This window comes from Eschrichtius robustus, chromosome 2 (genome assembly GCF_028021215.1).
Source record: "Eschrichtius robustus isolate mEscRob2 chromosome 2, mEscRob2.pri, whole genome shotgun sequence".
Lineage (NCBI taxonomy): Eukaryota > Metazoa > Chordata > Mammalia > Artiodactyla > Eschrichtiidae > Eschrichtius > Eschrichtius robustus.
In genome coordinates this window covers 40374892-40402784 of record NC_090825.1, presented here as the reverse complement: position 1 = coordinate 40402784, position 27893 = coordinate 40374892, and the positions used below count along the sequence as shown (strand labels likewise).

At 40.1% G+C, this 27893-nt stretch overlaps 1 protein-coding gene across 1 annotated transcript in view; it reads right to left on the bottom strand.

Annotated features, from left to right (window-relative positions):
* Positions 1-27893, bottom strand: part of ITGA2 (integrin subunit alpha 2) — a 102856-nt gene that overhangs the window by 65012 nt on the left and 9951 nt on the right. The window contains exon 2 of the mRNA XM_068532712.1: positions 11731-11851. Within this exon, the coding sequence (XP_068388813.1) occupies positions 11731-11851 (121 nt within the window). The remainder of the gene's footprint in view (positions 1-11730; positions 11852-27893) is intronic.

Here is a 27893-nt window from a genome sequence, read left to right as displayed (position 1 = left end):
TTAACTACACGTCAATAAAAATTTCTTTAATAAAGAAAGAAAGAGATAATCTGGCCCTTGCTTACTTTTCCAGCCCTGTTTTCTCCTGGTACATTCCTGAAATTCTGTATTTTAGTCATTAGACTCTGATCTGGTGGAGGAGCTGAGTTCTTCTTGCTTCTAAACCTTCACACATGCTGTTCCCTGCCTGGGAAATTCTGCTCATTAGTTATGTCTCCCATTAGACAACCACTTCCTCCAGGAAGTCACCTGGTTCTTCCACATTTGAGCAAGGTGGATTTCCTGAAGACTTTCATAGCCTCTGAGCTTTCCCTGTCCCAGTTTTCATCACGTTACCCTGGAAGTGCTTGCCTCCTGACTAAATCCCCCCTAGAGAGGAAAAGTCCATGGGGACCAGGAATTGAGACTATAGCACTGAGTGACTAGGTGTTGAACAAATGAATGAAAACACAAGTGAACAAACAAATGAATGGATGATTCTACATTATTTTTTAAAAATTTTTATTGGCGTATAGTTGATTTACAATGTTGTGTTGATTCTACATTACTACCTAAGAGAATTCTCTTCCTTGAGGAAAAGTTGAGTAGAAAATTTTTAGTTCTGTTTTTATTAAGGAGCATTTCTTTTTGTCCAAATTGAAGAAAAAACAGACAAACAAGAAGAGGTGAAAAAACTCCACCAAGTTGAGAGGAAAGCATTATACGGTTACTGTTCTGTCTGCTGTGCCTGATTCAGTCTCCACATATCCATGATGCGTCTAACTTGTGTCTTTATTTTTTTAAACAAAAGCTGACTGAGGAGTCTGTAGGGAACAACATAGCACCTGATAGCAAGAAACTATAATAGGAAGTGTGGCTTTGCCCCTTTACATGCTGGGAATTGATATTAATTACAGCAAATCTTACAACAGCTGGTACCGAATGAGAGGCTTTCCGAACATTATTAAACTCCTGTGCAGAACGAGTCTGAGATTATGTTATCTCCATTTTCCATATGGAATTGCTAAGACACAGGGAGATGAGCAACTTATTCATATTCACCTAGGTCGTGAGAGCCAAGCATAACTGATTCTGACGCCCAAGCTCTTGACCCTTAGGCTATTTATTCTCTTTCCTATTAGTGGCAAGAAGGCCTGGCAAAGGGCCCAGGTTGGGAAAACTGTCTGAACAGATGGGCTGGGCTCCAGAATCATCAAGGAGTAGGAACTGGAACCTGAGGGTCAGGCCACACCTACTGAGATGGGGGGTGTACTGTTTACAGACAGGGAAGAACAGCGTATGTTCAGATGGTCCCAAGTGTGGTCATTTGCGTGGCTTCTACTGTGCACCTTTCCCATCCACCCTCAGCATATTCCAGAGAAACACACTGAGAAACAAAAGTTTAGTGTTTCTCACCTAAAATTTAACTATTTTGTTCCTCAGAGCCTCCAGCAGTAAAGCTGCCATCACCAGCTACCTGTTTTCTCTGTCAGAAAGCTCAAAGGGCCACTTGCTGTTTCCTATCGACTAAGCATTCCCTGGACACTCTCCTCCCACCTCCTCCTGTCTCCTCCCAGAATTCATGATTTGATAACCTCGAGGCTCAGGGAGATGATGACATCTCCACCACCGCGGTGATAGTTACCCGCCCCCCACCCCATTCATCAGACAGGAAGAAGAGAAGGCAAGCATCTGTGCAGCTGTGCGCCCCTTAACAAGACATTTGTGAAAGGACCTGAGATTCTCGCACAGAACACATAAATCTCTGGCAGCATTATGCCATATTGAACTCTTAACACAAAACAATGGAAGACAGTGGCAAACCAGACCATTTTGGTGACTGCTGAAGAACAGCAAGGATGCCCTCATTGTGTATGATTCATTCTTTAAATACTGTGAACCACATTAGTAAGTAGGAAGTCACAGGTCATACTAGTGACTACAGAGAATGTTTGTAAAACCATGGCTCACCTCCTTTATTGGCAGTGTTTCCAGTAGATTCTCCTCCTCCCTTGCACCTAGTGAAATCCTTGTTCCTGACAACTCACCCTCACAAGGAAAGGCTATGACATCACCCATGGTTACTCCGAGGGAACTGTGACATTCTCAAATTAATCAGACAGAAAGATGAGGGAGGCAGATATATTTATCTATAAAATTTTATGTAATCAGCTGTAGCAGGAAGAAACATGCCAGGAGAGAATGTTATAAAGGTGGGGAATATGATACGTTGGTAGGTAAACCCTGCTGAAATGTGGCAAAGCCTCTTTGAAGTTACGGATTGAATTTAATCACAACCAGACAAAGAGCTGCGTGAACAGTCGTGTGTGCTGATTCTCAAAACAAAACAAAATCCCAAGATATAAACTCCTCTTTTCCTACAGTGAAACTGGGAATTCTTCCAAGACTACTTAAAATAACACTTACTGTTCAATTATCTTGTGGGAAAATAGTGATTATATAGAGTTCCAAAACATAGCCAATCTGCCCACCTCCAGTGGAATTCAAAATACTTTGTTTAGTTAGTAAACAGTATTTATGGTGGTGTAGGTAGTTTTAAACCCACAATCCAGGGGCTGTTATAAATATCTTCCTTTGGTCTGTGATTTTCTAAACTCTCCAAGCGTTCCTTCGATACTAGAGACTTTTCCAGAGATTATGGACAGAGGTGCGCTTAAAAATATTGACACTAGGGCAAAGCATGTTTTATTTGATTCAATAAATGTTTCTTAAGATCTTAGGGGGCTGACATGTTGCACAGCTCTAGCGGGTACCATTCCCACATGCATGGTGTGCCCTGGCCTTGTGCATTATACAACCTGTGACGCTGTACCTGGTGGCCAGGCCAACTGTGTGCCAGACTCAATTCTAGGCGCTGGGGAGATATTAGAGAGTAAGTCAAAAATTTATGGCCTCGCAGAGGCTACATTCTAGTGGAAAAAGACAGACAATAAGTGTAATAAGTAACTAAAACATACGGTGATAGTGATCAGTGCTTTGTGGGACAAGTGAGGAGGATAAAGTTAGGAGCGTGAGGTGGAGGGTGTTATAATCTTTATTAGCAGGGCCAGGGAAGCCCTCACGGAGGTGACATTTAAGTAAAGAGTAGATGGAGGGAAAGGAGTAAAACCGTAAGACTCTGGTGGAAGGGTAGTCCTGGCTATGGGAACAGCAAGTGCAAAAGCCCTGTGGCTGGACCAGAATGCACAAGGGGGAAATTGTAGGAGATGAGGTCATGTTGGTAATGGGCCCAGATCATGTAGAGCCTTGTATGAAATCATAAGGACTCAGCTTTCCCTCTGAGTGAAATATGAGAAAGAAAGTCATTGGAGTGTTTTGAGCACAGCAGTGGTATGATCTGACATATTTTAGAAGGATTTTGAAGGCTTCTCTGTTGAGAATGATTGCATGGGGGTAAAGGCTGAACAGGTGAAGTGCTTAGAAGGCACCTGGGATAATACAGGCAAGAGGTGATGCCAGGCTCCTACGGGGCTGGCAGAAGGGACGGTGGTGACAAGTATCCTTATTTTAGATATGTTTTGAAGGTAGGGCCAGCAGGATTTCTTGAGAGGTTAGTTTTTGAATAATAATAATAAAAAAAAAACCAAAGGATGACCCCAAGGTTTTCAGCTAGAACTAAAAGCAACTGAGTGGCCATCATCAGATAAGGGGGATACGGTCAGTAGAGCAAGATTCTGAGGTAAGGGAATCTCAGGAGTTCAGCAGCAGGTGTTTTCAGTTGGAGATGTCCTCCATGCGGTATTTTGTTTGGCATTAGAAGCTTACTATATATAATACCCACATGAAGATGACAAATTTCAAAGCCTACAGCTTATAAATATAAATACTGTTCCTTATATTGTTTAGTTCCAGGCCATTGACAACACAAGGAGTCCGGTGAGTTCCATATGGCTACCTGCTTGGAACATAAAAGGAGCTGGTGATGGGAAGAATTCACCTGTAAGACTCCACATCTCTAGGAAGGGAGAAGACGGGTAAGAGAGTTCATTTTTAGCTCTTGGCTGGGAAACACTGCGATTACAAATTTAATAGCTAAACTCTTTGGCATATGTTGAAGGGCGATTTTAGTCTCCTGGCCTCATTATGCTGCCTCAGGCTTCTGTGGCTGCCAGATCACTTCCTCAAATAGTGGGATGGCTACACCCTCAGGGTCTTTCAGTCCCCCAAATGCAAAGTCCACCGACTTCATTATTGCTAGAACATCTTAAGCCTACTGTTCTGTCTCACAAAAATCCTGGAAATTAGCTTTTGCACTGGAAGCAATTGAATCAATAAAAACTGATCCTGTTACGCTGACTCATCCAACATGCAGTTTTCCTGAAGTTAAACTCAAAAGCCAAAATAGTCAATTTAAAGCCTTGTGATGGTATAAATTCCAATTCTTGTGCCCCGGCGGGGAGGAAAGGAATGCTTTTAAGGTCACACATTTTTATAAATCAAAGCCCATGAGACAGTACCTTTTAAATAGGTGCTTTGGCAGATGGCTATCAATGCTAAGAACTGGAAAAGCAACCATATTTGTAAACTACTTTACATTTTATAAAGCACATTTTATCCTTTATTTTATTATAAGGATCTTCTTTGATCCTTATAAATACTCTGTGAGATCAGTTATTATAACTACTCCTGTTTTCATATAAGGAAACTGACTCTGTCTGATTGGCAGCAAAGTCTAGATCTGCACCTACGCCCTTTCACTCCAAACCTCCAATTCTTTCTGTCGTATTAAGCTGACTTAGAACTCTTCCAGGAGAGCTACTCACTGTTGTCCTGTCACCTGGGCCCTAAGCAAATTAACAAATAGGTTCCACCTGTGCCACTTAGCATTTACCAGATCCTTCTTCAGACAGAGTTGATGGATGGAAAAGTTTCAGACAAGTAGCCACCGGGAAGGTGTGTGTGTGTGCGTGAGTCCCAGCACCATCGTGAATGAACTCATTCTAAAAACAGACATTCAGGCATTAACACAGAGGAAAGCTTAAAATGATAAGACTAGCTGGTGAGGCACAGAGGATTCTCACAGATCACTGAAGGTCTCCAGATACTCCGGAGCAGCAGATATATTCCACATGCAAGTCACAAAAGATGGGCATGTATGTGTGTCCCTATGTTTGTGGGCACACATACAAATCTGTGTCCAGAGCAGGGAACATTTCAAGTGCCCTTTCTACTATAATGCAAACCATTTAAAAAATTTAGCCATAAAGATAACTTTAACTTAGTGGAAAAAAATTAACGACTATGGTGTGACAAAGGTAGGTGAATCAACACTAGAGTGGTCCATGGGGGTCTAAAAGGTACTTGGTTCCCTACTTACCCTGCCCCTACTGCCAGCCAAGCGAAAGTCATTGTTGATAGGAAACACGCCACTTTGTATACCTATATTAACAGTGTTGGTTTAAGTACATGACAATAGCAAGCATAATAATTAGTTATAAAAATGTTAACAGTAAGTTTTTTAAACTTAAAAGTGCAAGAATATATTACCGTCAGACTTCTAATGCCTTTGCAGAATCAAAAATATGACTAAGTTAGAAGTTGGTGAAAATAACTAAAATGTAATGGAAGAACAAAAAGGAATACATATGTCATGGATTTAAAATAAAAGCAAACCTTGTGAATAAGCAAAGTAAGCATGTTAAATGGCACTACCAGGAAAACCTTAATGTCAAGAGAATTTTACCTTTGGAAAGAGACATAAAGGAGGATATTGGCTAATATTTAAAGGTTGTATAATGAAAGATGAAGACATGATTATTTTGGAAAAGGGATCAGAATAGCATCCTTGGCCAAGAAAAAGAAGAAATGGACCAAAGCTAATGCGTGACAGATGAGAAATGGCTGAGGATGAGGCAGTGGAGGGAGCTGGGGAGGAACTCGTTATTTAAAATCCTGATTTTCCTCCTGTATATTTTTACAAGGAGCTAATGAGAGTACCTCATATGTGCACAGTAGTTTAGTTTTTGAAGTGTTTTACTCTTATTCTCTCACAAGGTGCTAAAAACTTCTGGTTTGGTCAGGATGGCATTTTCTTTGTGCTCTAGAGAGGTTGGTGTGACTTTCCCAAAGTCACCCAGCTAGTGGTGGGGAAGCTGAGGGTAAAACCCTTCTGTTCTGGCTCTTGACTTATATGACAAATCCCTGTCTATGAGAGAATGAAAAGACAAATGGGAACTGTCATCCCAGGCAACCCTTTTCTGTAACAATTTTTAATTCAAAATGCTAAATGAAGTTTATCTTACTTTATAAAGTTTATATGAAAATTATATTTAAATATTATTTATAAATGCCAATTACATTCTGCCACTTTCTTCCTTGGTTACTTATAAAAATATGTCCACTTGGAACACCTTACCTCTGTTTGCATTAACCTACCCTACGCTTATTACTTCTTAGCTCTGTAAACTTAGGCAAACTAATAAAGCTTTCTAAGTCTCGCTCCTCTCCTCTCATTTGTAAAATAGGTAATTATTTGACAAAGCTCTTAAAGAGTCATCATGAGTATTATGTGTTTGGCAAAGAATTTACCAGTATTGGTATTACCAATGTACTATATGACATAATCTTTGATGTCTGTTGCAGAATTGAATGTTACTTCTTCATTATTTATCTAAAATTCTCTACAAGAGATATTTTGTACAATCTGTTATATTTGTAACACACATAATGCTTTACTACAATTTTTCCTAATTAAAAAGTAAAAACGGGGACTTCCCTGGTGGCTCAGTGGTTAAGAATCCACCTGCCAATGCAGGGGACATGGGTTCGAGCCCTGGTCCAGGAAGATCCCACATGTCACGGAGCAACTAAGCCCGTGAGCCACAACTACTGAGCCTGCGCTCTAGAGCCCAGGAGCCACAACTACTGAGCCCACGAGCCACAACCACTGAGCCCATGCACCTAGAGCTGGTGCTCCGCAACAAGAGAAGTCACCACAATGAGAAGCCCACGTACCTCAACAAAGAGTAGCCCCCGCTCGATGCATCTAGAGGAAGCCCATGTGCAGCAATGAAGACCCAATGCAGCCAAAATAAAATAAATAAATAAACAAACAAACAAATAAATAAATAAATAAATTTATAAAAAGTAAAAGCTATACTATATAAAGATGGAAGGTTTTTTTTTTTTTTGGCTATGGCACTTGTTCATTATATTTCTCCTCTTAAAGAACAAGCATGCACTGGTCCTCACTAGAACAAGAAAATACATTTCTACAACTGGAAATACCCTCAATTCCCAGACAGTCCTCGTCACACAAGTGATTGCAGTGTCCTAAGGTTTTTGAGTCATATAATGAGCTCAGACGGTTCTTGGGACAGGCCCTCAGATGAGACAAACAGAAAGAGTGCATATCACCACAAGCTTCCAGGAAGTGAGTTTAAACATATCACAATCCTTTGTGTAATTGTTTGTGATAAGGATTGCATCACCTACATTCGAACATCCTGTGTATAAAGTGAGGGCTCCAAAGTGGGATGACCCTTTGTGGGTCTCACTCAGGGGAGAAGAGACCACAGATTTCCGTACAGGTAGAATGCTCTGGTACTCTGTTTGTGAGGTAATCTTGCTTTCAAAGTCATCCAGCTCATGTGAGACCATGAGAAAGTTTCAAGAATTTGCAAAGCTGTATTACTACTGTTTTTAGAATAAAAGTCCACAGTGTAATAAAAGTATAATAAATAAAACTAGCAAAGGAGTCAAGATTATTTTGTTAAAATCTTGTAGATCCCAGTGCAAAATATGCCTATAAATTCTTAGAAAAATGGGACATATGGAACAGCTAAAGTTGTACTTTAAAAATAGTGGAGTGTGATTTAAGAAAACTCAGACTAGAGCTCTAAGTGAGTAGTCAGAAGGCAGGAAAGGGCTGAAAGATAGAGTCAGGGCTCCACAAGACAGATTGTAAAGAAAGTCCAAGTGAGCAGAGGAAAACACTGCCAAGACAGCAGCTTCACAACAGGCAGTAGGGAGTAAAAAAAAATAAAGGGATGTGTGTGTGAGTGTGTATTACATATATAAAGTCTAAAGGGAAAAAATTCACAGTTTATTAAAGAAATTCACAGTAATATCACTTTCTGTGCCCGAAGTTAACTTGATTAGTATCAGAAGAAAAGTTAATGCTTAAACAGTCTTTCCCACATCTGCTACTCCCATAATGTCTGTGCAATTGTCATAAATTAGGAGTGGGGAAGGGCACAGTGCCAATTGTCAAAGCAAACAGGCAATTCTGGATTCCAAGTTTCGTATTATGTTCCTTGAGCCGGAGGGCTGTGAACGCTGCTGGTCCTACCCACGGCCACCCCAGCACTGGGGCAGGAAAGCCCACTCACCTGGATCTTGCTCATCCGTGCCCTCTGAGCAAGGCACCTTGGCAGGGACAGCTAGTGAGAGAGGTCAGGATGGAACCCTGTCCCTTTAGTGCCCCAGGCCTTGGTTTCTGTCTACTGGCTTCATTCTAAGTCAGCGTTCCCTACTCCAGATGACAAAGGCTCCTCGCAAGCATTCATGTTCCCTTTTGCAGCAGAAGGCTCCAGACAGATCCCAGCTCATCTAGAGCTCTTTCCAATGAATAAATGGGCTGTTGTTGGCTTATCCAATAAGGGCTATAATTTATACCTGTCAACTAAAAAAATTATTCACAACCTAAAAGTTGAGAGTTATGTTTTATCCAGTGGGAAATTTTAGGACTTCAAGCCCTGGAGGCCGCGCATCTCAAGTAACCCTGAGAGAACTGCTCCCAGGAGGCGAGGGGGGAGCCAGGATGTATAAGAGTTTTGCAACAAAGGGCAGGTAGTCTGAACGTCAAAAGATTACTGTTAATTAAAGAAAACCAGATATGCCAAGTTAAAGAATTTAGCTTCTTTAGAAAGCTAAATTTTCAGAAAATTTAGCTTCATTTTCAGAAAATGAGCTTTTAATAGTAAGTTAATATAGCAAGTGACACTAAAGGAACACAAATGCTGTTAACTATGGGGTTGGCACTTACGCCTCTGGCACTATTCACGACTGTCTGCTCTGCACGTCCATCTTCCTCACTGACTCGACTCCACGCGCCTTGAAGTCAAGGTCTGTATTTTGTACTTCCTGCACCTCACATAGCATCCAGCCTGTGGTGCATTAGAAAATCATGTCCATGACTTGGATGTTACAAGGCCAGATCAGTGAGGGACCCAGGCTGGCATGCCGGGCCAACTTCTCTTCTCTTTCCTTCCTGCTTTACACCTTCACAGGCTGTAGCCCTCAGGTAAGACGCTCCCTTCTCTTCTTCCTGGGGGTGGGGCATGCACATACCCGCTGGTGGTTATACATAGGCTTGAGGGAAGGAAGGCCTCAATAAGCCTCATACTACATCTAACCAGAAAGCTCTATACTGGAGCTAAAAGCACCAGCCCAGCCAATAGTAGAGTGCTACCTTGGTGGCCACTAACCATTGTCTTGTGTTTATGTATCTTTCCAGGATGTCATGAGAAGGTCAAGGCAGGATTTAGAAATGCCTGGTGTCCCCCGGTCTTGACATAACCCTATCAGCACCAGAATCTCACCATAAACTGTTAACATATTTGTCTTTTAGCAATGCTTTGTATGCTTAGAGGGAGTCCTGGAAAGAGAAAGGAGATGTGGCTCACTTTGCCAGGACTCTGCCTGCTAGGTTCCTGTCAACTTGGTCCCTTTCGGTCTTGACTTCCAACCTGCAGTGCGGCCAGTGCTTGAGTTGCCTACAGTCCTCGACAGGCTTATCATCCCTAACAGCATCTATTGCTAATGGTGCCTCTTTCTCTGTCCCAGAAAAGCTGTTACTTAAAAAGAATAACCTCAAGTTTAATGCCAGGTTGTCCTCAGCAAGGCCACACTTATGAAGTGGACCATCAGAGTGCGTCTGAAGGTCTTGTTCAGCGCCTACGTAAGTCTGTCTGCTAGAGGTCACTTGGTAGACTACCTCGGGTGAATCAGTGGGGACTAGGACTTTCATTCAGTAATTCAACAAGTAATTAGTGACCCCTCTACTCGACGCCAGGTGCCACTCTGGGTTCTGAGCACGTACCAGTGCACAAAGCAATGTCCTTATCCTCGGAGACAGAGCAGAAGATGCATAATGAGCATAGAAACATAAAAAGATAATTTCAGATAGCAATAACTGCTATTTAGAAAATAAACCAACACAAAAGGCTAGAGAGGGACTGGGAGGTGTTGTGAGGTGCTAATTCAGACAGGCTGGCTCTGAAAGGTCTCTCTGAGCAGGAGGCATTTGAGCAAAACTGAGAAATCACAGCCAAAGTCTTGGCAAGACTGTCCCTTCCAGGAGAAAAGCGTGTGCACCGAAGCTCTGAAGCAGGAATGAGTTAACAACATTCTCCCACCTGTTCATCTCCACTCTTAAGACCCACCTCATGATTCACCTCCTCCAGGATGCCTTCTGTGACACGCTACCCGTATGAGTGATCATTTCATTTTGTTTCCCCATCATACAGACAGGCACGCTTCTAAATGTGGATAATTTGGATTCTGAGTGTTTCTTTGAATTCCATTTTTTAGAGCACCAGACATAAGGTCACACAGGAAAAAGGGTATGACAGATGGAATACTGTCCGTATCAGTAAACAAAGGATGCCACAGTCATCAGCACTGCAGACACTGCCCATGGTGAGCTGGTGAGCCCTGAGGGCACAGGAAGGGAAGAATACCTGCCGTCTAGCAGCCAACAGAATGCAGCCACTCCCTTCGGTGAGCCCTGAGGAAACTCAGGGTATGAAAACACAGGATACTGACCCCAGATAGCTGAGGTGCACATCAAAGGAATGATTTCAGTGAGTTCAGATTCTTGCATCTTCCCATACATAGAAAAGCGCTAAATTATTTAACTTGACATATCTGGTTTTCTTTAATTAACAGTAATCTTTTGACGTTCAGACTACCTGCCCTTTGTTGCAAAACTCTTATATATCCTGGCTCCCCCCTCGCCTCCTGGGAGCAGTTCTCTCAGGGTTACTTGAGATGCGCGGCCTCCAGGGCTTGAAGTCCTAAAATTTCCCACCGGATAAAACATAACTCTCAACTTTTAGGTTGTGAATAATTTTTTTAGTTGACAGGTATAAATTATAGCCCTTATTGGATAAGCCAACAACAGCCCATTTATTCATTGGAAAGAGCTCTAGATGAGCTGGGATCTGTCTGGAGCCTTCTGCTGCAAAAGGGAGCATGAATGCTTGCGAGGAGCCTTTGTCACCTGGAGTAGGGAACGCTGACTTAGAATGAAGCCAGTAGACAAAGCTTTGCTGAAGGAGAAAATTTAGGGAACAATTCTACCACCTAGAAATGGTCCAGGGGCAGCACTAGCCAGCTGAGCACTTACAAAGCCTAATGGGTACCAGTTTACAGAGTAAGAAAGGAAGACAAATCTATCTATCTACCTATCTATCTATCTATCTATCTATCTATCTATCTATCTATCTATCTATCTAACATCAAATGGTCAAAATCTGGTATTATGAATTTATTATGGAATATTTATAGAAAATTTTCTATCTAGGTTTTAAAAAAGTACCTTTATGCCATCCCATTAATTATCAATCGGAGAGTTACCGACTCCCAAAGAAAAATCCTTCATTTAAGGATATTTGAGGACTACCCGTTAATTACATATACATGCACCAATTTGAACAAGCAATTGTAGTCAAATATTAAATTTATTTAGTGTTTTTACTGAAGTCATAAAGAAGAGACTATTCTTACCAGTTGCCTTCTGGATTTATGAACTGCTGCACTGCATAGCCAAACTGTTCACTTGAAGGACCGGAAAATATCTTTGCTTCCGGGAGACCAACATTGTACGCCACACAGCAGTTTAAAATGCCTACGAAGGAAAAATAAAAATGTAGTCCATATTTACAATTTGTGAATATAAGTTTGTAATATAATTATCAAAGGCCACTTAAAAATAAAGTGTTTGAAGTAACAATTATTCTCTTTATCAATGTTTACCAAGAAATAGTGGCTACTGATTTTTAAGTACTAATTTGGGGCCCTGACACCCTGTTAAGTACTTTACTTCTATGATTCATTATTTCATTCATCTTCATAGCAATCCTAAAATATGATGGTTTTTTTTTTGGCCACACAGCACGGCTTGCAGGATCTCAGTTCCCCAACCTGGGATCAAACCTGTGTCTGCTGCAACGGAAGCGTGGAGTCCTAAGCACTGGACAGCCAGGGAATTCCCTGATTGCTAATATTATATTTGTTTTGCAGAAATTTCTGAGGTTCCTGGAGATAAGTGTGTCTCACAGGTAGAAAGTGATAAGGGAAGGGCAGGATTTGAACATGGGGCTGTCTGACTGAAGAGCTTGAACTCTTAAACAACATATTACCTCTAGGGATTAAGTAACTTCAGTTCTATTTGTCCTTCCTAATACAAGACTCTAAACCACCCAAGGGCAGGGTTGGAAGGTTATCTTCTATTTCTTCTGAATCTCCCTGAAGATCTTGACATGAACTCTATATGAAATGTCTGTTGAAAAAGCATTGCTGACTACATCAACGGAGGTAAAAAAAAAAAAATCACAGCTGCTTGAAAATTGTATCATGTTTTTCAGAAAGGATCATTTCTGAGAATGAAAATGTAAGGGAAAGGGGTCATATCTTTTATTCCAGCAGGAACTGCAAAAGTGGTTTTGTTTTTTGATGCTTCTTTCTGAGTGTTCGAGAAATGATATTCATTTTCAAAAACAACAAAGGCCTTGATAGGATAAAGCCTTGATAGGATAAAGCCTGGATAGACCTTTTTAAAAAACCTTGTTTGTGATGGAAAGGGAAAGAGGGGAAAGAGTAAGGTTGATGAAGTCTCCCCCTCTGACACTGATAGCGTTAATGCTGGTCATCCTACATTCTAGAGAAAGAAGGTTGTGTGGATATTAATGTTCTCTATGGAGATGGGAACAGGCTTCAAGCTGTTTGAGATCAGTAGTTACCTTAGCAGACACTGAAGGCAGAGTGGACTTTTCAAAACTGACATCAAAGTTCCATTAATATGTGTTTTCACAAAGGAATAACCCACTTTCTGGGCCACATTGAAAGTGCACAGGATTTCATAAATCTATTGTTTCAGGCATTGAAAGGATGGAGGAAAAGGGCTGGCTCTTCCATTATGCCCGTGTACTTCTGGGGACAGATTCTGAAATGTGCTCCAAAGGAATAATGAGGTCAGTGATGAAGCTTTGGGGACTTAAAGTAGTTGACGTGCCTCTTTACCTGCCAAAATCATTCTACCGCGGATTTGTTCACTCAAGAGTGCTCAGCTCACTATTATTTTTTAGAAATAAATGTGCTGCCAGGAAGAGAAGGACAAATCATAATTTTCAAATACTCTGTAGCAAAATCTACACAGCTTCACATTTGCAAATTTTCTCCTTAATATCTATTTTTGATATGCACCGCTGCTTCTTTATACTTTTCAGGAAATAAAATGCAAACGAAAATAATGTAGCAAAGTAAGCAGAGAACCAGAACTGACATTCAGAATGTTGGTGTTTCCAATCAACAGTTTAACTTTACCCCATAGTGCAGAACTCAATAAATCCTATTTAAATACGTTACCAATTATCTAACAAACTAGTAAAAGCTTGGGGAGGTGATATCAAACTGTCTCCTCTTTTAAAATATCTTTTGCTCGAAAGACCACATATGGTCATATATATAATGACCTCATTTTTTCCCCTATTAATTAGACCTTGGCAGATCATGGCATGACATGAAATCACGATGGAGTCCATTTTATCACGTAGCAGTTAAATTTTATTATATATATGCACAAATGTGTGTATACATACTTATATGTATATACTATGTATATACATACATATATAAACTATTAGTTAAAAATGTAAATCATATCATTTCATCTCTCTGCTTAAAATACCCCAATGTCTGAGAATAAAATCCAATTTCCTTACCACAGTTTCAAAAGCCCTTCATGATCTGGCCCTTGTGTATCTGGTGACTTTCACTTTCCACCACTGTCCTTGCTCACTGTGTTCCAGCCACACTGGCTCTCCTTCTGTCCCTTGAACACATCCAGTTCATTCTGCTTATGGCCTTTGCAGTGGCTTGACCCACTGCCTACAGCCCTCTTCCCCACTCGGTATTTGTGTCCTGCCACCTATTCACCATTTAAGTCTTTGCTCAAGTCTCTGCTGTTCTTGTAGAGACCTCCCCTCACTCCTCTACCAGCAACATCCTTCTCCATCATTACCCCAGTATCGCAGCGCTTGTCATCTGAAGTGATCTTATGTATCTGCATTGTTTTGTGTCTCTCTGCCTACTAAAATCTAAGCGACTTGAGAGCTCAGATCTTATTTCTTTTATTCACTCATATTTTCCCAGCACCTAGGGTAATATTTGTTGAATGAAATGAATTTTTAATGAATATGTGTTCTTTGATGATGATTTGGAATATAGACAAAATTAGGGGGAGAAAGATCACTCATAATCATATCATTCTCATGCAAGTGCAGTTAATTTCCTTCCAGTATTTTTTCCAATATTTAAACCATAATGTGTATTCCAATTTGTAGCCTATTTCTTAATGCTTATGTTTGTCCGTCTATGTCAGAATCATCTTGATTCATTTGATCCCCACCAACCTTGTGAAACAGCAAAACCTAGCTATTATTACCAATGTATAAATATGGAAACTGCAACTCATGGAGATTAGATGTCTTTCTTGCTCAGTGTCACACAATTGGTAGTTGATATCTGAGTCTTGGTCTGGCTCATCTTCTCAAACTTATTGTCCAGAATTTCCATTCATAAATGGTCTGCTCATTTTTCTCACAAAACATGTCCTTCTCCATCACCATTCCTTCATTCCATTGATACTAAATCTCTTCTTTCCTGTACTTCAATCCTTCCCTCAAGAGCCTGCCACTTTTGATAAATCTGGACAATCTCAGTTCACTATACTTATTTTTCTCAAATATATATTTAAAACTCACTATGTCACCATTTCACACTTTGCCTATGATAGCTAATTAGCTTCTATAAATTTAATGTAAGTATTCTGTCTAATTCAATGTCTATTTCCTTTTTACAATCCCACTGGTCATAGTAATGTGTTCCTATGTCTGTTCTCATAAATTAACTTAATCATATGGAAAATAACAACCCTATTTGGTTCACTGTGTTTCCTTACCCCCCAAACATGCCCACACACTAAGAAATGAATCATTCAAAAAATATTTATCCAACTCCTTTGTGTGAGGCATTTTCCTAGGTCCTGGAGATACAGCAATGAACAAAACAGACAAGATCTCTGCTGTCTTTGAGTTTCCTTTCTTGTAATTGGAATAAAATAACGAACAATTATATCATCATGGGATAAGTATTAAATTTCAGAAAGCTAAAAGAACCCTGATCCAAAAGTTGAGAAGAGGGTACATCTGAGTTTGAAGGCTTCATAGAAGAGGTGGCAATCCATGGACCTTGGAGGATGAGCTGGAATTCACTGCATAAAGAGGAAGGTCAAGGTCATTCCAGGCCCAAGGAACATCCTGCTCAGCATTATGGAGAAGTGAAAGAGCAGAGTATGGGGACGGTGAGAAACTGGCCCAGCAAGTCATAGATTACTAATTTATACATTCCAGGTCTATATTAGCTGCAGTGAGTTTCAAGGTGACTTCAGCCTTGCCCTGTCAGGATCATGTCAGAGTGTAACTCTTCCCTCCTGTCCTCATGCGGATGCCTGTGAATGCAGTAATAGTGCAGCAAAGTACTTATCCAAGGTGACCTTGCTGTATATTTGTTGATAGTAACCGAGCCCAAGTATTCAGTGAATCTCACAAAACCTTACTGCAAAAATAAGCAATGTATGTCCTGGAGGGTTAACTAATTTCCTCTCTGTCTGCAATTAAAAGGGTGTCGTGTTTCATCCTTGATTATAACCTGGCTTGTTGTCATTTTTATATCCACAGGCAAACCAGATAGTTAAGCACACATTGATTAATGCAAACTTCTTTTTTCTTCCACTCATTTAAAAATTTTATAGCACCTCCTGCCCTAAGAGTTCCTGCTCATCTCTGAAACAGATTTCTGGGAAACTTTAATAATTAAGAATTAGTTTAAGCAAATATGGAGTTCATTCTCCCACTTTATTCTGGAACCTGATTTTAAGTTATAAGATAATTCAAAAGAGAAATAAATATATGTTTGGTAATGAGATATAGTTAACCCAGTTTTGTTCTCAAAATGTAGTGAAGCTCAGAAAGGAACAAAATCTTCGGAAAACAAGGGCAGAAATAAATGTATTAAACAAAATATATCATTCTATATTCAACACAAAATTTTGTCAGGAAGTATCTTGATTTCTATGATATCGTTGTCGGAGCTCAATGACACATATTTGTAGTAGAAGATGGTAGGAAAGTCTAATCTGTGTGGCTAATGCAAAACTTAAGCATATCTACATACATTGAAGGGCAGGTGGGGCTGGCTTCTCATGGAAGGGGTTCATTTGCAAAAAGATCCAGAGAGTTAAAGGGGGAAAAAATTCATGTTAAGAGAAGAGAATTCAGGCCAAAAGCAAGAGGTAGAATTGGGAAAAGAGGAGTATTTTTAACTAGGACTCTCTTATTGCATTCTGGCCCATTCCTGCAGATGTATGCTGGCATTTTCGGGAGGAAATGTCTCTGTTAAGGAGTAAACAAAAATATAAGAACTCTTTTAGTTATAAAATAAGTCAGGGGGATGTAAGGTACAGCATGGTGACTATAGTTAATAATACTGTATTGTATGTTTGAATGTTGCTAAGAGAATAGATCTTAAAAGCTCTCATCACAAGAAAAAAATTTGTAATTATGTGTGGTAATAGATGTTAACTAGACTTACTGTGGCGATCATTTTGCAATATATACATGTATCAAATCATTGTGTTGAAAATAAACAACCCAATCAAAAATGGGCAGAAGATCTAAATAGACATTTCTCCAAAGAAGACATACAGATGGCCAAGAAGCACAGGAAAAGCTGCTCAACATCACTAATTATTAGAGAAATGCAAATCAAAACTACAACGAGGTATCACCTCACACAAATCAGAATGGCCATCATCAAAAAAATCTACAAGCAATAAATGCTGGAGAGGGTGTGAAGAAAAGGGAACCCTCCTACACTGTTGCTGGGAATGTAAATTGATACAACCACTATGGAGAACAGTATGGAGGTTCCTTAGAAAACCAAATATAGGGCTTCCCTGGTGGCGCAGTGGTTAAGAATCCGCCTGCCAATGCAGGGGACATGGGTTCGAGCCCTGGTCCGGGAAGATCCCACATGCCATGGAGCAGCTAAGCCCGTGTGCTACAACTACTGAGCCTGTGCTCTAGAGCCCGCAAGCCACAACTACTGAGCCTGTGTGCCACAACTACTGAAGCCCGTGTGCCTAGAGCTCGTGCTCCACAATGAGAGAAGCCACCACAATGAGTAGCCCGTGCACCGCAACGAAGAGTAGCCCCCCCTTGCTGCAACTAGAGAAAGCCCGCACATAGCAACAAAGAACCAACACAGGCATAAAAAAACAAAAATAAAAACCAAACTAAATATAAAATTACCATATGATCCAGCAATCCCACAACTGGGCATATATCCAGAGAAAATCATAATTTGAAAAGATACATGCACCCTGATGTTCACTGCAGCACTATTTACAATAGGAAAGACATGTAAACAATCTAAATGTCCATCAACAGAGGAATGGATAAAAAAGATGTGGTACATATATAGAATGGAATATTACTCAGCCATAAAAAAGAACAAAATAATGCCATTTGCAGCAACATGGATGAACCCAGAGATTATCATACTAAATAATGTCAGACAGAAAGACAGATATCATATCATATCACTTACATGTGGAATCTAATAAAAAATGATACAAATAAACTTATTTATGAAACAGAAACTGACTCACAGATCTCGAAATCAAACATATGGTTACCAGAGGGGAAATGTGGGGGAAGTGATAAATTAGAAGATTGGGATTGACATATACACATTACTATATGTAAAATAGATAACTAATAGGGACCCACTGATTAGCACAGGGAACTCTACTCAGTATTCTGTAATAACCTACATGGGAAAAGAATCTGAAAAAGGATGGCGATACATGTATATACATAACTGATTCACTTTGCTGTACACCAGAAACTAACATGACATTAAGTCAAATATACTCCAATAAAAATTTTATAAGTTAATTGTGCTGTACACTTGAAGCTAATATAATATTATATGTCAATTATATCTCAATAAAAAATAAAATAAAATCCAAATTACTCATAATTACGAACTCTAAGGTCTGGATCTCTATGAAAGTGCAAGCACAGGGTGCCACTGTTTTAAGGATGTGGAGCAAATCTCTATCCCATGGCTGGTGGGGACAGGTCCTCAGAAGCTGCAGAGGTATCGGCAGAGGCAGGGGCAGCAGGAAGGTCCAGTTATCACCAAGACGCGGGGGAGCTCTCTTAGGGGCAGCAAAGGTTCCCAGAAGAACTGTGCTTAAGAGTCCAGGAGAAACACTCTCACCTAAATCAGGGATGGGTGAAGCTCCAGGTATGATCTGTCTTGGGGCAAATTTCTCCCCATCTGGGGGTCTGTGAACCTGGAAAATAATTTCTCTGATTCTAAAAAAGGATGGTGTGACAGGCACGTGAGAGACATTTCCATTTAAAAGGGAGAGATTAGAAGGAATAAAGGAGTCACTGGTACCAAGAAAGTTTAACATAGCAGGTCAAATTCCGTTAGGTTTTCAGGCCTGAAAATAATCCTCTGTTGCTCAAGGCTCTGTCCTCTGGGCCTGCAACAGCTCTATTGGCCTCTGCTTCTTTGTCCCCTTCAGTCCAAGAGCAGCATTTCTGCTGAGACAACATTCCTAAAAACCTTGTAGGTCTCCTGTGTATGTCATGGGGATCTGTGCCATTTGACAAGAGAGCTCTCCACAGATCTTTCCTGGATAACTCTCTCTCTCTTCCTGGCCTCTGCTGAGATGGTTGAGAGGATCCAGGAAGCACACGCCTAATCCATTCAGCAAAATGTTTTCCAGACACACCCTTGGCCTTCTCTTCAGAGCACACTTTCCTAACAATGAGTCTCCTAATATTTGCTCTTTTTTTTTTTTTTGAATCTGGATAGACTAAGAATTTCTCAAATCATTAAGTACTGTTCTTTTTTTGTTTAATGCTTCCTTCCTCAATTTACCTCTTTCCTCTTGCACTTTACTACATTCAGCAAGGAAAAAAGCAGCCTGCACCTTCAACATTTGCTTGGAAATCTCCTCAGCTCAATATCTAAGTTAATTGCTTGAAAGCTTCCCACACAACAGTAGGACACAGTTAGGCCAAACTTTCTGCCACTATATAACAGGGGTCACCGTTCCTTCAGTTTCCAACAACGTGTTCCTCATTTCCTTCTGAGCCCTCACTGAAAGTGGCTTCAACATTCATGTTTCTCCCAACAGTTTCCACGAGGCGATCTTCAAAGCCCCTCTATCTAAATAAGGTAATATTCACAGATTTTGAGGACTGAGATATAGAAATATCTTTTGGGGACCACCATACAATTCGATATGATGGGTATGCCAGTAGAGTTAGATCCTGCCCGATGTTTACCTGGGCCATTTTTTCAGGGCTGTGTTTGCAGCAAGAAACCTTGAGGGTAAGGTAATCTCACTCTCCAGGACAAAGAATGGGTTTGCTGAATTCTTGCTGTAAAACATCAGGTCACCAAACTCAGTTTTCCTCTCTCATAATGCAACCTACTCAATGTGTGCAGGCTTCCATTTGGAGCCCTTGCCGTTGCCCTCATGATACTTTGGGGGAAGCACAGGGAAACTGATGTAAACATGCTCGTGCTACCTGTCATGCTATGAGTAATAAAGTCCTTGGTCTCTGACTCAGGAACCTCATGTCATCTGTCAGCATCCATGAAACTGTAAAGAGCTAATGTATTAGCTTTTACATAGCGTAAAATCAAATATCAGACTTGTCAGAGTGGAGAACAAAAACTCCTCAGTCTGGATATTGAGGGCTGAATGACAATGAAAATGGATAACTCCTGGGGGTTCAGAGAAATCTTGGGAGAGCACTATATTTTCCTGTAAGGGTGGAATAGGGATTCAAAAGAATTATATTTCAATTTTAAGAAGCAAAGAGATTACAGCTAATATCTGGGTAATAATTTCATAATTTGTTCTGCTTCGTAATTTATGGCCACTTTTTTTTTAATGATGTGTGCATGTATCATTTATTTGACATTTACTCTGCATTCATATTAAGGAAATATGTGCATCACTTTCATGCAGAAATAAACGCATTACTATGTAGTTAAACCTAAAGGGGTGTTACGGATTAATTACATCTTCCCCAAATTTCCATGTTGAAACACTAATTTCTAATGTGACTATATATGAAGATAGGACCTTTAAGGAGGTAATTAGGCTAAAAGAGGTCATAAAGGTGGGAACCTAATCTGATAGGACTGGTGTTCATATAAGAAGAGGAAGAACACCAGATCTCTCTCTCTGCATGTACATACAGAGGAAAGGGCACATGAAGACACAGCCAGAAGGCAGCAGTCTACAGGCCAGGAAGAGAGGCATCACCAGAAACCAACCTTAATGGCCTCTTGATCTTGGACTACTATCTCCAGAACCGTGAGAAAATACATTTCTGTTGTTAAAGCCACCCATTCAGCAGTGTCTTGTTACGACAGCTCCAGCAGACTAAGATGGGGGAAATTGGATTATATCAGAAATTTTCAATTTACTACGCTGCGTTTCAAAGATAAGCCTGTCAATATACAGATGTGCATATATAAATGCAGGAGAGATATATATTAATTCAAGTTATATCATTTAAGGTTCACATTTTGTATGAAAAAAATACAAGTCGTTATTTTGTGACAATAACTACATCAAGTATTAGAGTATTGCACACACTGTTGGGTGATTTTGATGCCCTTTCACAATTTTTGGTCTTGCAGGCAATGAACATCTTCAAAAGTCTATAGCAATTGCTTCTGAAGTCCATTTATTATGACAGTGCTTCCTAACAACTCAATATATTCTCTTTTTTTCATGTGGATGTTGGAGGATGAGTTGCCATCTGGCAGACTCACTGGCTCCCAATGGCCGAGAGGATGGGGTAAAGTACTGGAATACCAGCTCATCAATTCACTTTCTATTTGAACAGTATCTCCCTAAATTCCTTTTATGTGAAAGGAGAAACTCCTCTCTCTTCCTCTCCCTCTCTCTCTCTCAGAATAGCATTTTTGTGCATTTAGCAAGTCAGCGCCTGTTGAATAGCTTGCTCATTAACAAGATATGCCTGACACATCTCGAGGCCATGTATGGAAACAATAGATGTAACTGAGGGAGTATTTCTTCTGTTATATCTCTGTTCACAGGCCACTTCTCTATAAACTTTTGGTTTGGGTCTTCCCCCATCATTTTAGCCTGTATGCACCCATCTTATAATTCACCATCTATATCTCTTATTGTGATGTACTACCTCGAAATGTTACTTACTGTTCTCTTGTGTACGTTTTGTCTCTTGATAGTTGCATACTCATTGCCTCCCCACCCTGTCTGACCTCACCTCCTATCCTAACTTTTTAGCTCACTCACTTGGCTCTTCCTTAAACTCACTCTGACCTTAGGCCTTTTGCATTTGTTTCTTCTGCATGGAACACTCTTCCCAGAGTGTTCTGTTTCTACATTAAACATCAACCCATCAGAGCTGCCAATCCTCACTACCTGTGGTGGTCAGGGGGCTCCCAGTGATCCCCCTCTCCTGCTATTCATGCCTTTGGGTGATCGTCTCCCCTTGAGGGCAGGATCTGTGACTTCAAACCAATGGAAATGAAGATTCAAAATGCAGAATCAAATATCACAGAGTATCACTTCTGTAATTATATTACATAAGATTGTAACTTCCATCTTGCTAGTAGATGCCTTCTCTTGTTGGCTTTGATGAAGCAAAGAGGCCCACAGGGCAAGGAACTGAAGGCAGCCTTCCACTGAGAACCAGTGGGGAACTGAGGCCCTCAGTCTAATAGCCCTGGAGAAAATTAATTCTGCCAACAATTAAAATGAGCAGAAGTGGATCCTTCCTCAGTTAAGAATTCAGATGAGACCCCTGCCCTGGCCAACACCTTGTTGCAGCCTTATGAGAGATCCTGAAGCAGAGGACCTCAGTGAAGCCATGCCCAAATTCCTGACCCACAGAAACTGTAAGATAATAAATGTATATTATTTTAAGTTACCCCATGTGTGGTAATTTGTTATATAGCGATAGATATAACACCAAGCAAAAAAATATCTTCCTGCTTCCCACTCCCTGCCCAGCATTCTCTGTCCCCCTTACTGTGCATTGCTACCTCTTATGTTATGTATTTATCTTTTTAATTTGTCTTCCACCCTCGTTAGAATCTGTATTAGAAGAGTTAAGTTTTGTAGGGATTGACATTTCTACAATTTGGGACAGAATGTCTCTTTAAGGAAAAAATTATAAAATTGTGAAACAAATTCAGGTATAAAATTAACTTTTTGTTTAGAATGAGAAAAGTAATCCTAGCAAATAAATAGTTTTAAAAGCTGAAAAATATATTTTTAAAAAAACATACCTTTTACTGATTGCCTGACATACCTCTGTAATACATTTTGCCTTGGCTCTACATCTTTTGATCACCTCTTTACTTGATAACTTTATAAAATCATACTCTCTAAAAAGTAATTTTTTTGACATGGTAAATTGAATGTTTAAAATTATTATTATTTACAGTTAAGGGAAGTTTCTTTCATTTTCATAACACCTTATTTGTAATGTCATGTAAATGTTTAGGACTGTTTTCCAGCATCATACAGGAGCTATAATATTTTAAGGTACCTCAAATTTTCTTTTAAAGGGATTAATCCAGAAACCTTTTGAACTGATGACATTTATCAACCAGTTTGTTGTTGATGTCTTTGTTGAAATATGTTACGTTAGGGTATACAAGAGACAATGATCTGAACTCTTACATATTTAATAAAAATATCAGGCGTGTGAATACATGGGAAGAGGCCTGCAGAGTGAGGGTGCCTGAAGCTTAAGCTTCCCTCGTTTTATGGTAAATCTGCCTTTGTCCCGAAAAGTAGGGACTTTATCTGTTTTGTTTACTGCTATATTCCCCCGTACTCAGAGTATCTACATGATTGTAGATCAATAATCAATTGAATTAACAGATGGACTACTGATTGTTTCGCCTTTCCACATAATAATAAGTTATACATATAATGGGAGATCAGTAAAGACCAGGTTTATCAATAAATATAAGTTCTGGACTGATTCAAAGGAAGATGCTTGAATGCAGGTTACTGAGAAGATACATATAGAGGTAGATTAAAAGATTAATAAATGTGTACATACTTATGTATATACAAATATACACACATTTTATTTTCTATTTAGAATTTTAGAGAACATTTAACTTTGCTTTTTATCTAGTTTTAGGAGAACCTTATATTTTGGGGTGATGTAGTGGCAGAATTATGCCAGTGCTGGAAGTACAAGGTTTTTTTTTTTTTTTAACTGAAAAATCCACATACTGGGCAAGACCAACAGTACCTCGTAGAGCCTAAAAGCTTGGCCTCTGAGGTTGGAATAGCTCTGTGACCTTGGACAAGCTCCTCATCCTATATAAGCCGCTGCTTTTTCACCCGTGAAATAGACCTAATCTATGAGCCTACCTTATTGTGATCAGACAGTATATATAAAACTCTAACCCAGTGTCCAGCAAATGATGAGCACTCAGTAAAGACAGCTTGTTTTTGTCTTTTTTTTTTTTTACTACTAATATCATTATATATTACTGATAATAGCATACTTTTTGAGAAATTGTAAAAGGCATGTTAATTTGTGATCCTACTTTCACCTCTCACATAAAAAAACATATCCTGAATAAGTTTCCATTTAAGTTTCTGAGAACTGCTGTGCAATGGATAGGAGGACAGCGTGTCTACATTTTGCTGAGACACACTCACCATGAGAGCCAAGAAAACATTATCAGTCCATGGACCCTCCAGGAAACCACAAACACAGGAAATGGGGTTACTCAGACCCTGACTTTGAAACTACGAAAACAGACTTCATGGGACTTCCCTGGTGGCACAGTGGTTGAGGATCCACCTGCCAATGCAGGGGACGCGGGTTCGAGCCCTGGTCTGGGAAGATCCCACATGCCGTGGAGCAACTAAGCCCGTGAGCCACAACTACTGAGCCTGCGCTCTAGAGCCCGCAAGCCACAACTACTGAGCCCACATGCCACAACTACTGGAGCCCGTGCTCCGCAACAGGAGAAGTCACTGCAATGAGAAGCCCCCGCGCACAGCAACGAAGACCCAACGCAGCCAAAAATAAATAAATAAATAAATAACAGTATATTAGGAAAAAAAAAAGAAAACAGACTTCAAACTCTCAAGTGTAGCTAATCATTACCTAGAATATGTACAACAGAAAATGGTCATAGGTCACATTAGATCCTTTGAACATGTACAAAATTACAGGAAATCATTCTCAACAGCATTGTCTTCATGCTGAAAGGACAATACTGCAGAAATAATTTAGAAAGCCTGTCCCCCCTCCTCTCAAAAAAGAATAAAGCAACTAAACTTAGAAATTGTAGGCCCTTTGAAAAGAACCACACATTGACTGTATATACAGATTTAAGCTCTAGGGTGTCTGGCTTATAGCTATAGTGCTTAAAAGAAAAAATAAAAGTAGTGCAAAAGCCAAAAGCATAAAACTGCGTTTGGAATGTAGCAGCGTAACATTCTCCTGCTTTCATTAAGAAAGAAAAATGCAACTTTTCCTTAAAAGTCTTTGTTTTGAGTGTTAAGTTTTACATTCAGTAAGGATCTAGATTCTCCTCCACAGGTAACATTAGACATGGAAAGCAGAGCTCCTGGAGGGACTGCCTTGAATCCTCCAATTCTTCCCGTGTCTGACACTCTACTACCCTATGATAGACACTCCACTGAGGTCCCTTAAAATAACGAATGATGGGGGCTTCCCTGGTGGCGCAGTGGTTGAGAATCTGCCTGCCAATGCAGGGGGCATAGGTTCGAGCCCTGGTCTGGGAGGATCCCACATGCCGCGGAGCAGCTGGGCCCGTGAGCCACAATTACTGAGCCTGCGCGTCTGGAGCCTGGGCTCCGCAACAAGAGAGGCCGCGATAGTGAGAGGCCCGCGCACCGCGATGAAGAGTGGCCCCCGCTCGCCGCAACTGGAGAAAGCCCTCGCACAGAAACGAAGACCCAACACAGCCATAAAAAAAAAAAAAAAAAAAAAAAATGAATGATAAAAATGGATGAATACCAAGGATATGAATTTTGAAAAGTAACATTATATATGCTTTTACAGTGCACAAAATACTTTTCCATTCATAATTCCATTTGATCATCCCAATGACCCAGCAAGGTGGGGAAGAGTTTGCCTGTGACTTATCCAAAGTCAGCCAGAAAAATGGCATTAAAATTAAAATTTACTCTTCAGAGCTAGAGTTCCTTTCATGATGCCATGAACATGAATACATGTTTGTTTAATGTAGTGCTTCTCAACTGGGAGCAACTTTGTCCCTCAGGGGGCTTTTGGTAATGTCTGGACAAATTTTTCATTGTCACACTGTTGCGGGGAAGGGGAGTGTCTACTGGCATTTAGTGGGTGGAGGCCAGTGAAGTCACTCATCATCCTAAAGTGCAAAGAACAGCCCCTCGTGCCACTGCAACTGCTCCATCCTCCAAAAGAATTATCTAGTCCCCAAATGTCAATAATGTCGAAGTTGAACAACTATGATATAAACAAGCAACAGTCTTGTAAACACCATTAAGTTGACTAAGTCACTCTGGTGGTTTTAAAACATGTCTGGGACTTACTTGACATTCTTCTCATCAAGACGCTGAGTAAGTCTCCTCCCCTAGAATCTAGGTATGGCTTGGTAATTTCTTTGATGAATAGATGTAGTTGTATGATTTTTGAGTCAAGGTTAGAAAAGACCACGCAGTTTCTGCCAGTTTTGAGGGGGACACTTGTCTTTAAATCCCTGAGTCACCTTGCAAGAAATCAGGCCACCCAGAGCGTGCCATGCTGAAGAAACCCCTTGATGGGACTACGTGAAGAGAGAGAGCTGCCTACCCTCTGAAGGTAACTACATGAGAGATCTCAAGCCAGGACTGCCCAGCCAAGCTCTTGTCAAAGTCCTATGCAAGAAACCATGAGAGATAACAAATGATGGTCATCATTTTAAGCCACTAAGTTTTAGGGTGATTGGTTACATGGCAATAGTTAACCAGAACAATCTCCAGATTTGGAGACTCAAAGTCAAGTGCTCTGGCAAACAGAATGTCTTCTCTTTCCCCCTAAAAGGTTCTGACCCACGGAAGTATGGAAATCTTAACCAGAGGACTGCCACTCCTCAAATGAAAATGGATTGTAATCAATCTGTGGGAAATAGCTGACAAGGAGAAGTCTGTCAAAGAGATTTTCAGAGGAAATTCTGAAGGCTATCTTGAAATGATGGACCTGGGCTTTAGTCATTTCAAAAGCTGGTTACTGTAAAAATGAGGCATTTACTAGATGGTCTCTTGAGGTTTCTTCTAGGCCTAAATTCTAGAATATCCTACTCTACATATATTTTTCAAAAGATAGGCATTTTAAAATTGTAACTTAGAAATGAACTCTGATGAATATAAAGCATGAGAATTAAAATAAATATGAAGCACCAGGTTACACTCATCAACCTATAAGAAGTTAAAAAAAAAAAACCTACATGGGCTTCCCTGGTGGCGCAGTGGTTGAGAATCTGCCTGCCAATGCAGGGGACACGGGTTCGAGCCCTGGTCTGGGAAGATCCCACATGCCGGGGAGCAACTGGGCCCGTGAGCCACAACTACTGAGCCTGCGCGTCTGGAGCCTGTGCTCCGCAACAAGAGAGGCCGCGATAGTGAGAGGCCCGCGCACCGCGATGAAGAGTGACCCCCGCTTGCCGCAACTAGAGAAAGCCCTCGCACAGAAATGAAGACCCAACACAGCTAAAATAAATAAATAAATAAATTTATTTAAAAAAAAAAAAAAAAAACCTACAAAAAGTAAATTAAAATCTAATGTTGGTAAAATTGGTAAAAATCACACATTACTGATGACCACAGTGTTCAGTATGTGACAGGAGCTAAAAATACAGATAATCTTTGATCCAGTAAAGTTGCTTTTGGAAATTGCCCAAAAGGAAAAAAGAAAGAAAAAGCTTCTTGCACAATGATATTTATAGCCACATTACTTGCAGTAGGGGGAAAAAAAACCCACAGGAAACAACCTAAATATACAACAATGGGACAATTGTTAACCATGACATGGCAGGATGTATTAATGTAAAGTTATAAATATGAGGGCCACAGGGAAAAGTATATACAAAAGATACCAAGCGAAAAAAGTAAATGAGTCATTTTCATATAAATGGCAAGTATATCTATGAAAATTTACATTCACACTTACGAACATCAAAAGGAAGAAATATAAATATTTTTTCTGTTAAGGAGAATATGTTAATATATGTCATTTTCTATAAGGATATTGAAATATTCTGCTTTATAAAGAAAAGCTGTCAACTGAAAGTATTAATCAAGTTTAGTACTTTGATGGACATATTTACCTCATATTATCAAAATTCTATTTTTATTTTAAAAATTTTTTACCAACCATTTTCTGGGTGCTTACTATATGCTGGGTCCTGAGAATACAATGATAAATAGGATGAAAGGTGATCTTAAAAATGTATTCAGTGGGAGAGAGAGTCAAGCTGAAGATAAATTATGGTGC